The following is a 14,651-nucleotide window of genomic DNA, read 5'->3' as shown; positions in this document are numbered from 1 at the left end:
ACAAAGCAAAGAAAATAAAAAAAAATCCATTGGTAAACCCTCGCACGGAAAAAGCTATAGGGGTAGATCTGCGGGGTCCCCGCCCTAGGGTTTCCCAAGATACAGACTATCGGATCGTCGGAATCGCTGGAAAACTTGCATATGCCCATAACATATGTGTACAAGTGTGATGTAAGGTTTGACTAACCTTGGATGTACCCGTTGTTGACGATTTCCGCATACATGGGCTAACACTTGGTAAAATCCAGGATCTGTATGTGGAAACTCTCGCCACGGCTAAAATGGAGCCTATTTTATGGTAAAGTATGCCCAACCTATGGTTTCCATGTACATATGTCCTAAATAAACCAAAACAAGTAAAAAATTACATTGGTAAACTCTCGCACGGAGAAAGCTATAGGGGTAGATCTACGGGGTCCCCGCCCTAGGGTTTCCCAAGATACAGATCACCGGAGCGTCAGAATTGTTGGAAAACTTGCATCTGCCCCTAACATATATGTACAAGTGTGACGCGTCATTTTATGTGCTAAATGTTTTCCGTTTCGCGCGTTGGCGGACGGGTGCACGCGCGCGCCCGGTACGGCCATACCGCATGTCCCGTTGGCCCCGTTTTGCGCAGTTGGCAAAGCAAACGGAGCCAAAAAATCGAGCGGAGCCGCGTGGCGTCATTTTATGTGTCCTAGTAACCACTGCAAAAGACGAAACTGGGATACGGCAATTATCTTGGAGAACCCTTCACGAAGAGGGCTATCTCGTCCGGAGTTCTATGGCTTTTAGGGGAAATGAGTAGGAAACGGCCCGTTTCACCACATAGTTTGTTGGAACGAGGCCATATTTGGCACGTGCGTGGGCCTTAGGATGGGAAGCAAGGCCCCGGTCGCGGATTTCCAATCCGAACCACGGGCGACGGTTTTTCCATTTTCGGGGTGCCGGAAGGGCTTTTTTTTGTGAAGCAGCTACATGGTGCGCATTTCAGTATCGCGCGGGACCTCCGCGCGGCGGTAGGATACCTCCTACGCACCACCTATCACATGCCATATGCGCGCGGAAGCCATCTGGGAATCCCACCCGCTTCCTGCGGTGCCCCGCCGAATCCGTGAAACTGTCCGGATTTGAACTGGGGCGACACTTTCCTTCGCTCAATAAATGGAGGGAAAAATGTTTTTAGGTCTAGGACGCGTCATTTTATGTGCTAAATGTTTTCCGTTTCGCGCGTTGGCGGACGGGTGCACGCGCGCGCCCGGTACGGCCATACCGCATGTCCCGTTGGCCCCGTTTTGCGCAGTTGGCAAAGCAAACGGAGCCAAAAACTCGAGCGGAGCCGCGTGGCGTCATTTTATGTGTCCTAGTAACCACTGCAAAAGACGGAACTGGGATACGGCAATTATCTTGGAGAACCCTTCACGAACAGGGCTATCTCGTCCGGAGTTCTATGGCTTTTAGGGGAAATGAGTAGGAAACGGCCCGTTTCACCACATAGTTTGTCGGAACGAGGCCATATTTGGCACGTGCGTGGGCCTTAGGATGGGAAGCAAGGCCCCGGTCGCGGATTTCCAATCCGAACCACGAGCGACGGTTTTTCCATTTTCGGGGTGCCGGAAGGGCTTTTTTTTGTGAAGCAGCTACATGGTGCGCATTTCAGTATCGCGCGGGACCTCCGTGCGGCGGTAGGATACCTCCTACGCACCACCTATCACATGCCATATGCGCGCGGAAGCCATCTGGGAATCCCACCCGCTTCCTGCGGTTCCCATCATAATCCGCTGGAAACTGTCCGGATTTGAACTCGGGCGACACTTTCCTTCGCTCAATAAATGGAGGGAAAAATGTTTTTAGGTCTAGGACGCGTCATTTTATGTGCTAAATGTTTTCCGTTTCGCGCGTTGGCGGACGGGTGCACGCGCGCGCTCGGTGAGGACAAACCGCATGTCCCCGCGGCCCCGTTTTGCGCAGTTGGCAAAGCAAACGGAGCCAAAAAATCGAGCGGAGCCGCGTGGCGTCATTTTATGTGTCCTAGTAACCACTGCAAAAGACGGAACTGGGATACGGCAATTATCTTGGAGAACCCTTCACGAAGAGGGCTATCTCGTCCGGAGTTCTATGGCTTTTAGGGGAAATGAGTAGGAAACGGCCCGTTTCACCACATAGTTTGTCGGAACGAGGCCATATTTGGCACGTGCGTGGGCCTTAGGATGGGAAGCAAGGCCCCGGTCGCGGATTTCCAATCCGAACCACGGGCGACGGTTTTTCCATTTTCGGGTTCCGGAAGGGCTTTTTTTTGTGAAGCAGCTACATGGTGCGCATTTCAGTATCGCGCGGGACCTCCGCGCGGCGGTAGGATACCTCCTACGCACCACCTATCACATGCCATATGCGCGCGGAAGCCATCTGGGAATCCCACCCGCTTCCTGCGGTGCCCCGCCGAATCCGCTGGAAACTGTCCGGATTTGAACTGGGGCGACACTTTCCTTCGCTCAATAAATGGAGGGAAAAATGTTTTTAGGTCTAGGACGCGTCATTTTATGTGCTAAATGTTTTCCGTTTCGCGCGTTGGCGGACGGGTGCACGCGCGCGCCCGGTACGGCCATACCGCATGTCCCGTTGGCCCCGTTTTGCGCAGTTGGCAAAGCAAACGGAGCCAAAAAATCGAGCGGAGCCGCGTGGCGTCATTTTATGTGTCCTAGTAACCACTGCAAAAGACGGAACTGGGATACGGCAATTATCTTGGAGAACCCTTCACGAAGAGGGCTATCTCGTCCGGAGTTCTATGGCTTTTAGGGGAAATGAGTAGGAAACGGCCCGTTTCACCACATAGTTTGTCGGAACGAGGCCATATTTGGCACGTGCGTGGGCCTTAGGATGGGAAGCAAGGCCCCGGTCGCGGATTTCCAATCCGAACCACGGGCGACGGTTTTTCCATTTTCGGGGTGCCGGAAGGGCTTTTTTTGTGAAGCAGCTACATGGTGCGCATTTCAGTATCGCGCGGGACCTCCGCGCGGCGGTAGGATACCTCCTACGCACCACCTATCACATGCCATATGCGCGCGGAAGCCATCTGGGAATCCCACCCGCTTCTGCGGTGCCCCGCGAATCCGCTGGAAACTGTCCGGATTTGAACTGGGGCGACACTTTCCTTCGCTCAATAAATGGAGGGAAAAATGTTTTTAGGTCTAGGACGCGTCATTTTATGTGCTAAATGTTTTCCGTTTCGCGCGTTGGCGGACGGGTGCACGCGCGCGCCGGTACGGCCATACCGCATGTCCCGTTGGCCCCGTTTTGCGCAGCTTGGCAAAGCAAACGGAGCCAAAATCGAGCGGAGCCGCGTGGCGTCATTTTATGTGTCCTAGTAACCACTTGTAAAAGACGGAATCGGGATACGGCAATTATCTTGGAGAACCCTTCACGAACAGGGCTATCTCGTCCGAGTTCTATGGCTTTTAGGGGAAATGAGTAGGAAACGGCCCGTTTCACCACATAGTTTGTCGGAACGAGGCCATATTTGGCACGTGCGTGGGCCTTAGGATGGGAAGCAAGGCCCCGGTCGCGGATTTCCAATCCGAACCACGGGCGATGGTTTTTCCATTTTCGGGGTGCCGGAAGGGCTTTTTTTTTTGAAGCAGCTACATGGTGCGCATTTCAGTATCGCGCGGGACCTCCGCGCGGCGGTAGGATACCTCCTACGCACCACCTATCACATGCCATATGCGCGCGGAAGCCATCTGGGAATCCCACCCGCTTCTGCGGTGCCCCGCCGAATCCGCCGGAAACCGTCCGGATTTGAACCGGGCGACACTTTCCTTCGCTCAATAAATGGAGGGAAAAATGTTTTTAGGTCTAGGACGCGTCATTTTATGTGCTAAATGTTTTCCGTTTCGCGCGTTGGCGCACGCGTGCACTCGCGCGCCCGGTACGGCCATACCGCATGTCCCGGCGGCCCCGTTTTGCGCAGTTGGCAAAGCAAACGGAGCCAAAAAATCGAGCGGAGCCGCGTGGCGTCATTTTATATGTCCTAGTAACCACTGCAAAAGACGGAACTGGGATACGGCAATTATCTTGGAGAACCCTTCACGAAGAGGGCTATCTCGTCCGGAGTTCTATGGCTTTTAGGGGAAATGAGTAGGAAACGGCCCGTTTCACCACATAGTTTGTCGGAACGAGGCCATATTTGGCACGTGCGTGGGCCTTAGGATGGGAAGCAAGGCCCCGGTCGCGGATTTCCAATCCGAACCACGGGCGACAGTTTTTCCATTTTCGGGGTGCCGGAAGGGCTTTTTTTTGTGAAGCAGCTACATGGTGCGCATTTCAGTATCACGCGGGACCTCCGCGCGGCGGTAGGATACCTCCTACGCACCACCTATCACATGCCATATGCGCGCGGAAGCCATCTGGGAATCCCACCCGCTTCCTGCGGTGCCCCGCCGAATCCGCTGGAAACTGTCCGGATTTGAACTGGGGCGACACTTTCCTTCGCTCAATAAATGGAGGGAAAAATGTTTTTAGGTCTAGTAGCATGATTGGAGCTTTGCTTAGGAAGTTCTGGCCGGGCAAGTACTATCCCCTCGGCACTGTCCCAGCTGCTCGAAGCGCCCCTCGGCGTATCGCGCCCCTCGGCGTATGACACGCTATGCCGAGGGTGGCCCTCGGCGTATCGGCGGCCCTCGGCATAGGTTGAGGGTGCGACCCCGTCCCGTCGCCCCGCGGCCATGCCCTAACTGGACCTTGACGGCGTGAAGCCTATGCCGAGGGCCACCGTCGGCGTAGCTGAAGCCAATTTCTCCCGCCGAATCCTCCCGCCCCTCCCGCCAAAATGACGTCAGCTGTCTAGCCTATGCCGAGGGGCACCGTCGGCTTAGCATCCATCTTTTTTTTCCTTTTTCCCGCCCATTTCTCCCGCCCAATCTTTCCCGCCAATTTTTCCCGCCATTTTCTCCCGCCAGCTTTTCTCGCCGTTTCAGCCCCTCGCCTCCCTATATATACCCATGTGTTCTTCTCCAACAAAACACCACCACCAGCATGGTGTGGTGTTGTTTGTCTAATGTTGTACCCCCGGGGTCTTTCGGCTACACGCACATGCGCTGACGGCACTTAGGCATGTCCTGGACGTATAGGGCAGAACTCACCGGTGGGGTGAACCGGAGGAAAACCTTAGATAGCATGGATCCATACTTGCCACCACATGACCTAAAACAAAGGAAAAAAGTCCATTGCTAACCCTAACTCTAACCCTAACCCTAACCCTAGGGGTAGATTTGCGGGGTCCCCGCCCCCTAGGGTTTCCCTAGATACAAACCACCGGAGCGTCCGAATCGCTGGAAACTCCTGCTACGGCTCATCCGGGGCCTATTTCATTCCAAACCTATGGTTTCCATGTGCATATGTCCTAAACAAAGCAAAGAAATTAAAAAAATCCATTGGTGAACCCTCGCGCGAAAAAAGCTATAGGGGTAGATCTGCAAGGTCCCCGGCCTAGGGTTTCCCAAGATACAGATCACCGGAGCGTCGGAATCGCTTGAAAACTTGCATTTGTCCCTAACATATGTGTACAAGTGTGATATAAGGTTTGTCTAACCTTGCATGTACCCCGCGTTGACGATTTCCGCATACATGGGCCGACACTTGGTAAAATCCAGGATTTGTATGTGGAAACTCCTGCTACGGCTCATCCGGGGCCTATTTCATTCCAAACCTATGGTTTCCATGTGCATATGTCCTAAACAAAGCAAAGCAAATAAAAAAATCCATTGGTAAACCCTCGCACGGAGAAAGCTATAGGGGTAGATCTGCGGGGTCCCCGCCCTAGGGTTTCCCAAGATACAGATCACCGGAGCGTCGGAATCGCTTGAAAACTTGCATTTGTCCCTAACATATGTGTACAAGTGTGATGTAAGGTTTGTCTAACCTTGCATGTACCCCGCGTTGACGATTTCCGCATACATGGGCCGACACTTGGTAAAATCCAGGATTTGTATGTGGAAACTCCTGCTACGGCTCATCTGTGGCCTATTTTATTCCAAACCTATGGTTTCCATGTGCATATGTCCTAAACAAAGCAAAGAAAATAAAAAAATCCATTGGTAAACCCTCGCACGGAAAAAGCTATAGGGGTAGATCTGCGGGGTCCCCGCCCTAGGGTTTCCCAAGATACAGACTATCGGATCGTCGGAATCGCTGGAAAACTTGCATATGCCCATAACATATGTGTACAAGTGTGATGTAAGGTTTGACTAACCTTGGATGTACCCGTTGTTGACGATTTCCGCATACATGGGCTAACACTTGGTAAAATCCAGGATCTGTATGTGGAAACTCTCGCCACGGCTAAAATGGAGCCTATTTTATGGTAAAGTATGCCCAACCTATGGTTTCCATGTACATATGTCCTAAATAAACCAAAACAAGTAAAAAATTACATTGGTAAACTCTCGCACGGAGAAAGCTATAGGGGTAGATCTACGGGGTCCCCGCCCTAGGGTTTCCCAAGATACAGATCACCGGAGCGTCAGAATTGTTGGAAAACTTGCATCTGCCCCTAACATATATGTACAAGTGTGACGCGTCATTTTATGTGCTAAATGTTTTCCGTTTCGCGCGTTGGCGGACGGGTGCACGCGCGCGCCCGGTACGGCCATACCGCATGTCCCGTTGGCCCCGTTTTGCGCAGTTGGCAAAGCAAACGGAGCCAAAAAATCGAGCGGAGCCGCGTGGCGTCATTTTATGTGTCCTAGTAACCACTGCAAAAGACGAAACTGGGATACGGCAATTATCTTGGAGAACCCTTCACGAAGAGGGCTATCTCGTCCGGAGTTCTATGGCTTTTAGGGGAAATGAGTAGGAAACGGCCCGTTTCACCACATAGTTTGTTGGAACGAGGCCATATTTGGCACGTGCGTGGGCCTTAGGATGGGAAGCAAGGCCCCGGTCGCGGATTTCCAATCCGAACCACGGGCGACGGTTTTTCCATTTTCGGGGTGCCGGAAGGGCTTTTTTTTGTGAAGCAGCTACATGGTGCGCATTTCAGTATCGCGCGGGACCTCCGCGCGGCGGTAGGATACCTCCTACGCACCACCTATCACATGCCATATGCGCGCGGAAGCCATCTGGGAATCCCACCCGCTTCCTGCGGTGCCCCGCCGAATCCGCTGGAAACTGTCCGGATTTGAACTGGGGCGACACTTTCCTTCGCTCAATAAATGGAGGGAAAAATGTTTTTAGGTCTAGGACGTGTCATTTTATGTGCTAAATGTTTTCCGTTTCGCGCGTTGGCGGACGGGTGCACGCGCGCGCCCGGTACGGCCATACCGCATGTCCCGTTGGCCCCGTTTTGCGCAGTTGGCAAAGCAAACGGAGCCAAAAAATCGAGCGGAGCCGCGTGGCGTCATTTTATGTGTCCTAGTAACCACTGCAAAAGACGGAACTGGGATACGGCAATTATCTTGGAGAACCCTTCACGAACAGGGCTATCTCGTCCGGAGTTCTATGGCTTTTAGGGGAAATGAGTAGGAAACGGCCCGTTTCACCACATAGTTTGTCGGAACGAGGCCATATTTGGCACGTGCGTGGGCCTTAGGATGGGAAGCAAGGCCCCGGTCGCGGATTTCCAATCCGAACCACGGGCGACGGTTTTTCCATTTTCGGGGTGCCGGAAGGGCTTTTTTTTGTGAAGCAGCTACATGGTGCGCATTTCAGTATCGCGCGGGACCTCCGTGCGGCGGTAGGATACCTCCTACGCACCACCTATCACATGCCATATGCGCGCGGAAGCCATCTGGGAATCCCACCCGCTTCCTGCGGTGCCCCGCCGAATCCGCTGGAAACTGTCCGGATTTGAAGTGGGGCGACACTTTCCTTCGCTCAATAAATGGAGGGAAAAATGTTTTTAGGTCTAGGACGCGTCATTTTATGTGCTAAATGTTTTCCGTTTCGCGCGTTGGCGGACGGGTGCACGCGCGCGCCCGGTACGGCCATACCGCATGTCCCGGCGGCCCCGTTTTGCGCAGTTGGCAAAGCAAACGGAGCCAAAAAATCGAGCGGAGCCCCGTGGCGTCATTTTATGTGTCCTAGTAACCACTGCAAAAGACGGAACTGGGATACGGCAATTATCTTGGAGAACCCTTCACGAAGAGGGCTATCTCGTCCGGAGTTCTATGGCTTTTAGGGAAATGAGTAGGAAACGGCCCGTTTCACCACATAGTTTGTCGGAACGAGGCCATATTTGGCACGTGCGTGGGCCTTAGGATGGGAAGCAAGGCCCCGGTCGCGGATTTCCAATCCGAACCACGGGCGACGGTTTTTCCATTTTCGGGGTGCCGGAAGGGCTTTTTTTGTGAAGCGACTACATGGTGCGCATTTCGCATCGCGCGGGACCTCCGCGCGGCGGTAGGATACCTCCTACGCACCACCTATCACATGCCATATGCGCGCGGAAGCCATCCGGGAATCCCACCCGCTTCTGCGGTGCCGCCGAATCCGGCTGAAACTGTCCGGATTTGAACTGGGGCGACACTTTCCTTCGCTCAATAAATGGAGGGAAAAATGTTTTTAGGTCTAGGACGCGTCATTTTATGTGCTAAATGTTTTCCGTTTCGCGCGTTGGCGGACGGGTGCACGCGCGCGCCCGGTACGGCCATACCGCATGTCCCGTTGGCCCCGTTTTGCGCAGTTGGCAAAGCAAACGGAGCCAAAAAATCAAGCGGAGCCGCGTGGCGTCATTTTATGTGTCCTAGTAACCACTGCAAAAGACGGAACTGGGATACGGCAATTATCTTGGAGAACCCTTCACGAAGAGGGCTATCTCGTCCGGAGTTCTATGGCTTTTAGGGGAAATGAGTAGGAAACGGCCCGTTTCACCACATAGTTTGTCGGAACGAGGCCATATTTGGCACGTGCGTGGGCCTTAGGATGGGAAGCAAGGCCCCGGTCGCGGATTTCCAATCCGAACCACGGGCGACGGTTTTTCCATTTTCGGTGCGGAAGGGCTTTTTTTGTGAAGGGACTACATGGTGCGCATTTCAGTATCGCGCGGGACCTCCGCGCGGCGGTAGGATACCTCCTACGCACCACCTATCACATGCCATATGCGCGCGGAAGCCATCTGGGAATCCCACCCGCTTCCTGCGGTGCCCCGCCGAATCCGCTGGAAACTGTCCGGATTTGAACTGGGGCGACACTTTCCTTCGCTCAATAAATGGAGGGAAAAATGTTTTTAGGTCTAGGACGCGTCATTTTATGTGCTAAATGTTTTCCGTTTCGCGCGTTGGCGGACGGGTGCACGCGCGCGCCCGGTACGGCCATACCGCATGTCCCGTTGGCCCCGTTTTGCGCAGTTGGCAAAGCAAACGGAGCCAAAAAATCGAGCGGAGCCGCGTGGCGTCATTTTATGTGTCCTAGTAACCACTGCAAAAGACGGAACTGGGATACGGCAATTATCTTGGAGAACCCTTCACGAAGAGGGCTATCTCGTCCGGAGTTCTATGGCTTTTAGGGGAAATGAGTAGGAAACGGCCCGTTTCACCACATAGTTTGTCGGAACGAGGCCATATTTGGCACGTGCGTGGGCCTTAGGATGGGAAGCAAGGCCCCGGTCGCGGATTTCCAATCCGAACCACGAGGCGACGGTTTTCCATTTTCGGGTGCCGGAAGGGCTTTTTTTTTGAAGCAGCTACATGGTGCGCATTTCAGGATCGCGCGGGACCTCCGGGCGGCGGTAGGATACCTCCTACGCACCACCTATCACATGCCATATGCGCGCGGAAGCCATCTCGGGAATCCCACCCGCTTCTGCGGTGCCCGCCGAATCCGCCGGAAACCGTCCGGATTTGAACTGGGTCGACACTTTCCTTCGCTCAATAAATGGAGGGAAAAATGTTTTTAGGTCTAGGACGCGTCATTTTATGTGCTAAATGTTTTCCGTTTCGCGCGTTGGCGGACGGGTGCACGCGCGCGCCCGGTACGGCCATACCGCATGTCCCGGCGGCCCCGTTTTGCGCAGTTGGCAAAGCAAACGGAGCCAAAAAATCGAGCGGAGCCGCGTGGCGTCATTTTATATGTCCTAGTAACCACTGCAAAAGACGGAACTGGGATACGGCAATTATCTTGGAGAACCCTTCACGAAGAGGGCTATCTCGTCCGGAGTTCTATGGCTTTTAGGGGAAATGAGTAGGAAACGGCCCGTTTCACCACATAGTTTGTCGGAACGAGGCCATATTTGGCACGTGCGTGGGCCTTAGGATGGGAAGCAAGGCCCCGGTCGCGGATTTCCAATCCGAACCACGGGCGACGGTTTTTCCATTTTCGGGGTGCCGGAAGGGCTTTTTTTTGTGAAGCAGCTACATGGTGCGCATTTCAGTATCACGCGGGACCTCCGCGCGGCGGTAGGATACCTCCTACGCACCACCTATCACATGCCATATGCGCGCGGAAGCCATCTGGGAATCCCACCCGCTTCCTGCGGTGCCCCGCCGAATCCGCTGGAAACTGTCCGGATTTGAACTGGGGCGACACTTTCCTTCGCTCAATAAATGGAGGGAAAAATGTTTTTAGGTCTAGTAGCATGATTGGAGCTTTGCTTAGGAAGTTCTGGCCGGGCAAGTACTATCCCCTCGGCACTGTCCCAGCTGGCGAGAAGAAGCTAGCCACTACTTGGACGGACTACGAGAGTGCCCCTGGCGTAGGCTTCCCGACGGCTGCTGAGGCCGTGATGAGAAAGTTTTGGGTAAGACATATTTTCTCGAGCTTCGTTCATATTTGATGACCCCAATGTTCTAACTCATGAATCTCACAATTGTTTTTTGCATGATTGAAGTGTTTTTATCGTGTGGCGCCCGAGGTTGAGGAGACGGCCGCGAACAGGACTTTGCGGGCGACTTGTGAGAGGTTGACACCGCAGGTGTGGTACAACCAAAGGATCACGTCCGCCAGTCACTTCTGGGCAGAGAGAGGCGAGAGGGTCCATAAGCCGGACATTGTCGGTAAGAATGCTAAGGCCGAGTACGAGATGACGGTGGATGACTACATGTCGGTGAGTAAAATGTCAATGAGATTCTACATTGCTACTAAGTTGCGATTGCATTAGATTGAGTTGAGTATTGCATTTTCAGGTTATCCCCGATTGGGCCGAGCCGCATGCCGAGGCATGGGAGGAGATGGTTAGGACGAGGTGGCTCAAGATGGACGAGGACTTTGCAGCCGTGGCGAGGCGGAACGCGGAGAACCGAGGCGACGGTGGCACACACTGTGGGGGAAACCTCAGCTACGAGCGCTACAAGGGGAAGACGGTATGTATACATTTTATTTTCCTTCAGGTTCAAAGTTGGTACTCACAACATTTCCTTTCGCGATGCAGAGGGCCGCGTTAGGACCCGAGGAGGAGATGTCTGACCTCGAGATATACAACAAGATGCGGCTTAAGAAGCCCGATCTCTCGCAGCCTCGCCCTCGCTCCCTGAGTACTTCGGCACCTACGCCGAGGACGTCGAGAACTACTGCGAGATGGTGAGGCATCGTCACCCGGAGGTGGATGACCCCATGAGCGCGGAGGTCGACGAGGAGTCGTTGGTCCTGTCGTCCGGAGGGTTGCCGCATGGCCGTCTCGCCATGCTGAACAAGGCCGTCAAGCATACCCTCACCACGACCTTCACGCGTCTCAAGGCGGGACTCACCAAGGACAGCCCCCCTCTCCCGCCTCGTCGCCGGGCTCGGCAACAACCCGCATACGACGTAAGTTTCCCTCATTTCCATCCTCTTTCCGACTTTCGTTCATACATTGCTAAGTGCTAACGAGACATGAATTTGTGAAATTGTAGCCCGACCTCGAGGCGGCCTACGTGGCCGCTCATCAAGAATATCAGGTGGCCTTCAACCAGCACCAGCAGCAGTTCATGGAGTACATGGCATATATACATGTAAGTTCCAACCTTTGTTTTCGCAAATGATGACAAGTCCCACTTTCCCCTAGTTTGATGCTTCATTTCTGCAAAGACTGACATGTAAACTATCTTGCAGGCGTCGTTTGTGGCCAATCAAACTGGACAGACAGCGGATTTAGGGCCGATGCCTCCCTTTCCGGGGCCGGCGCCAAACATGCCATCGAAGGAAAATTTCGCTGCGGAGTACTATGGGAGAACAACGGTAAGTTCTTCGCCAAACCGAATACTACGGCTTTCCTTTGCCTCGCAAATTGCTAACATCTCGGGAACATGTGTGTAGGGAACTGGATGTTCCGGAAACCAGGGTGGTGGGAGGGACATGACACCGGTTCATCATGGTGGTCCTTCTCCCGGTGCTACACCCGGTACTTCTCCCGGTACTTCTCCCGGTCCTTCTCCCGGTGGTTCTTCCGCAGCTTCTACCGGAAGGAATCGGCCCGGGCCGGTGTCTAGCGGCGACGAGCTCCTCTAGTTGTCCCATGCATGTATCTTATCGACACGATACTATGTATCCGGAGCTATGTTATGAGACCATGATTTGTAGCTATTTGAACATCATGTGATGTCTATGTGCAAAGTCCTGTGAATTATGCAATATATGTGCTGTGAAAAACTGTGAAATCTGTCAATTTGGCGAAATCTGTGAAAAACTGTGAAATCTGTCAATTTGGCAATTTGGCGAAATCTGGGTCGACGCTACGCCGACGGCCTCCCCCTCGGCATAGCCTCGACATGGACCAAATGGTCAGGGCTATGCCGAGGGCCTCCCCCTCGGCGTATGAACGGGGAGCTCCCAGCGGTTGCCACGTCGCCCGATGTGCCGAGGGCCTCCCCCTCGGCATAGCCCTCGATACGCCGACGGGGCCACGCTCGGCGTAGTCTCTGCGTAGACGCGGCCAGGAGGCGCCACGTGCCTCCGTACGCCGACGGGGCGACGCTCGGCGTAGCGTCTGCGTAGAAGCGGCCAGGAGGCGCCACGTGCCTCCATACGCCGACGGGGCGACGCTCGGCGTAGCCCAAACGGACGTTAGCCGGATGGCGCCGGCCACCGTGCTACGCCGAGGGTTGCGACGCCGACGAGCGGTTCCAGCCGTCGGCCCTCTGCGGCTACGCCGACGGCGGCCTCTACGCCGAGGGCCGCGTGTACTCTGCCGAGGCCTATCTTCCCCGAGGAGCTACGCCGAGGGGGCCCGTCGGCGTATCGTACGCCGAGGGCAAGCGCGTGCTACGCCGAGGGTCGAAGGCCGTCGGCATCTACCGCGATTCCTGTAGTGTAGCTCCCATGGAGGTAGTTACTCACTCTGTTCCTTTATGTTTTTTGTTGACTCAATTAACATTTGTAAAGGTGTATAGTCCATACCAAGCTCACTTTAGTGAAGTGGGAGGTGAGATGTGTTGGTTAAGCATTAGTGATGACGAAAAAAATAACTCACAATTGAGATTTTGGCATGGTTAGGGTTACGAGGCGGAGTGCTCGAAACATGGAAGTGACCAAGGCACAAAAGACCTTGGGAATACACTTCATCGGTGTTAGGGTTAGGGGTTGTTGGTTTGGTTTAGAGTGACCATTGCAGTTGTGGTGTGTACAATGAAGTATTTGGGCATGCATAATTTGTTGGTAAACTAAGGTTGTCACCTTTGCCACACTTTTAGCCTAACGTGGCTAACTGTAGGTAATCGGAACTGGTGGGACACTTTGAGACGTTTAAGGGCTGAGTGACATGTGGGACCTAGTAAATTATGAAGTAAACTCGTGAGAAGCATGTGTTAAATAATCAAATAGATGACTAACCACGTTAAATTTACCTACTGGGGCGGATCTACTATCCCTTTAGCCCGGGAAGCCGCCCAAACTTGTCGACGCGCTATTACTTATATTTTCTTACTTATACATTGGTTTTTTTAAAAAAAATGACTGTCTTAGACATGTTTGTCCAGTCTTCGGGTCCACCACTGCTTAATTACCTAACTTGGGATGTGGGCACCGGCTTCCCGTCGTCACCATCGTGGGCAAAATGGAACCGCAAATTAAACCTAGACAGGAACGCAAGGAACTGCTGTCATTTCTGTCGGTCAAAGAAAAAAAATGTCAGACAGATAAACGCGCACGACACTCTGAAAGTAGTAAGCTACCTTCTACTTGGGGCGTCGGCGACGACTGGCCAATGGAGCTCCGGCACCGTTTGAATGGATGGTTGGCCTGCCCTAATCTCGATGGAAACCCGAGCGGGTAAAATTGTAATGCCGCAGCTAGCCCTACACGACTCCTCCGACGAGATGACGGCCCTGAGCTGCGAACTCGAGAAGCCGGCCGTGCTCACGACGCGGTCCACGGTCGGGTCGTCGAGAACGGAGACGGCGAGGTCCTTGAGCTCGACCTTACCGCCGTCCACGTCGCCCCGGCGTCGTCCGTGCGCCAACGCCCGCTTCAGCGCGGCGACGAACGCGTTGGACGGCACCGGGCCGACGTGCCATCCACCATCGTTCCCACGGGGCATGTGGATCGGGGCACAAGCGAGGCGGTCGAGCGCGACGTCTAGGCAATGGTCGAGCGCGTTGAGCTGGAGCAGGTGCGACTGGGACCTGACGCAGGCGGCGCGGATGACGCCGGCTGCGGACGCGGACGCGGAGAGCATGGCGCTGGCCATGTGGAGCGGGGTGACCTGCGCGTGGCCTCGGCTCCTCGCCAGCCAGACCGCCTGCTGCACCACGCCGGCCGCCTCCTCC

At 54.2% G+C, this 14,651-nt stretch overlaps 1 protein-coding gene across 1 annotated transcript; it reads left to right on the top strand.

Annotated features, from left to right (window-relative positions):
- Window positions 1-10,549: 10,549 nt before the first annotated feature.
- Window positions 10,550-13,624, top strand: LOC139838241 (uncharacterized). The gene is made up of 6 exons (XM_071827625.1): window positions 10,550-10,711; window positions 10,802-11,017; window positions 11,097-11,273; window positions 11,802-11,900; window positions 12,988-13,212; window positions 13,598-13,624. Exons 1-6 carry the CDS (start codon window positions 10,550-10,552, stop codon window positions 13,622-13,624), a joined length of 906 nt encoding a protein of 301 aa, XP_071683726.1.
- The last annotated feature ends 1,027 nt before the right edge of the window (window positions 13,625-14,651 follow it).

The sequence above is a fragment of the Lolium perenne genome, chromosome 3 (genome assembly GCF_019359855.2).
Source record: "Lolium perenne isolate Kyuss_39 chromosome 3, Kyuss_2.0, whole genome shotgun sequence".
NCBI lineage: Eukaryota > Viridiplantae > Streptophyta > Magnoliopsida > Poales > Poaceae > Lolium > Lolium perenne.
Note: the sequence above shows the minus strand (reverse complement) of the source record. Positions and strands in the feature narration are given on the sequence as shown.

What these genes read in the sequence shown, in the direction of transcription:
- LOC139838241 (XM_071827625.1), top strand. Translation starts at nt 10,550, where the DNA reads ATGATTGGAGCTTTGCTTAGGAAGTTCTGGCCGGGCAAGTACTATCCC. An exon ending in AGTACATGGCATATATACAT is followed by an intron (nt 11,901 to 12,987) that starts GTAAGTTCCAAC and finishes TGCTACGCCGAG; the next exon opens with GGTTGCGACGCCGACGAGCG. An exon ending in GTAGTGTAGCTCCCATGGAG is followed by an intron (nt 13,213 to 13,597) that starts GTAGTTACTCAC and finishes GGCTAACTGTAG; the next exon opens with GTAATCGGAACTGGTGGGAC.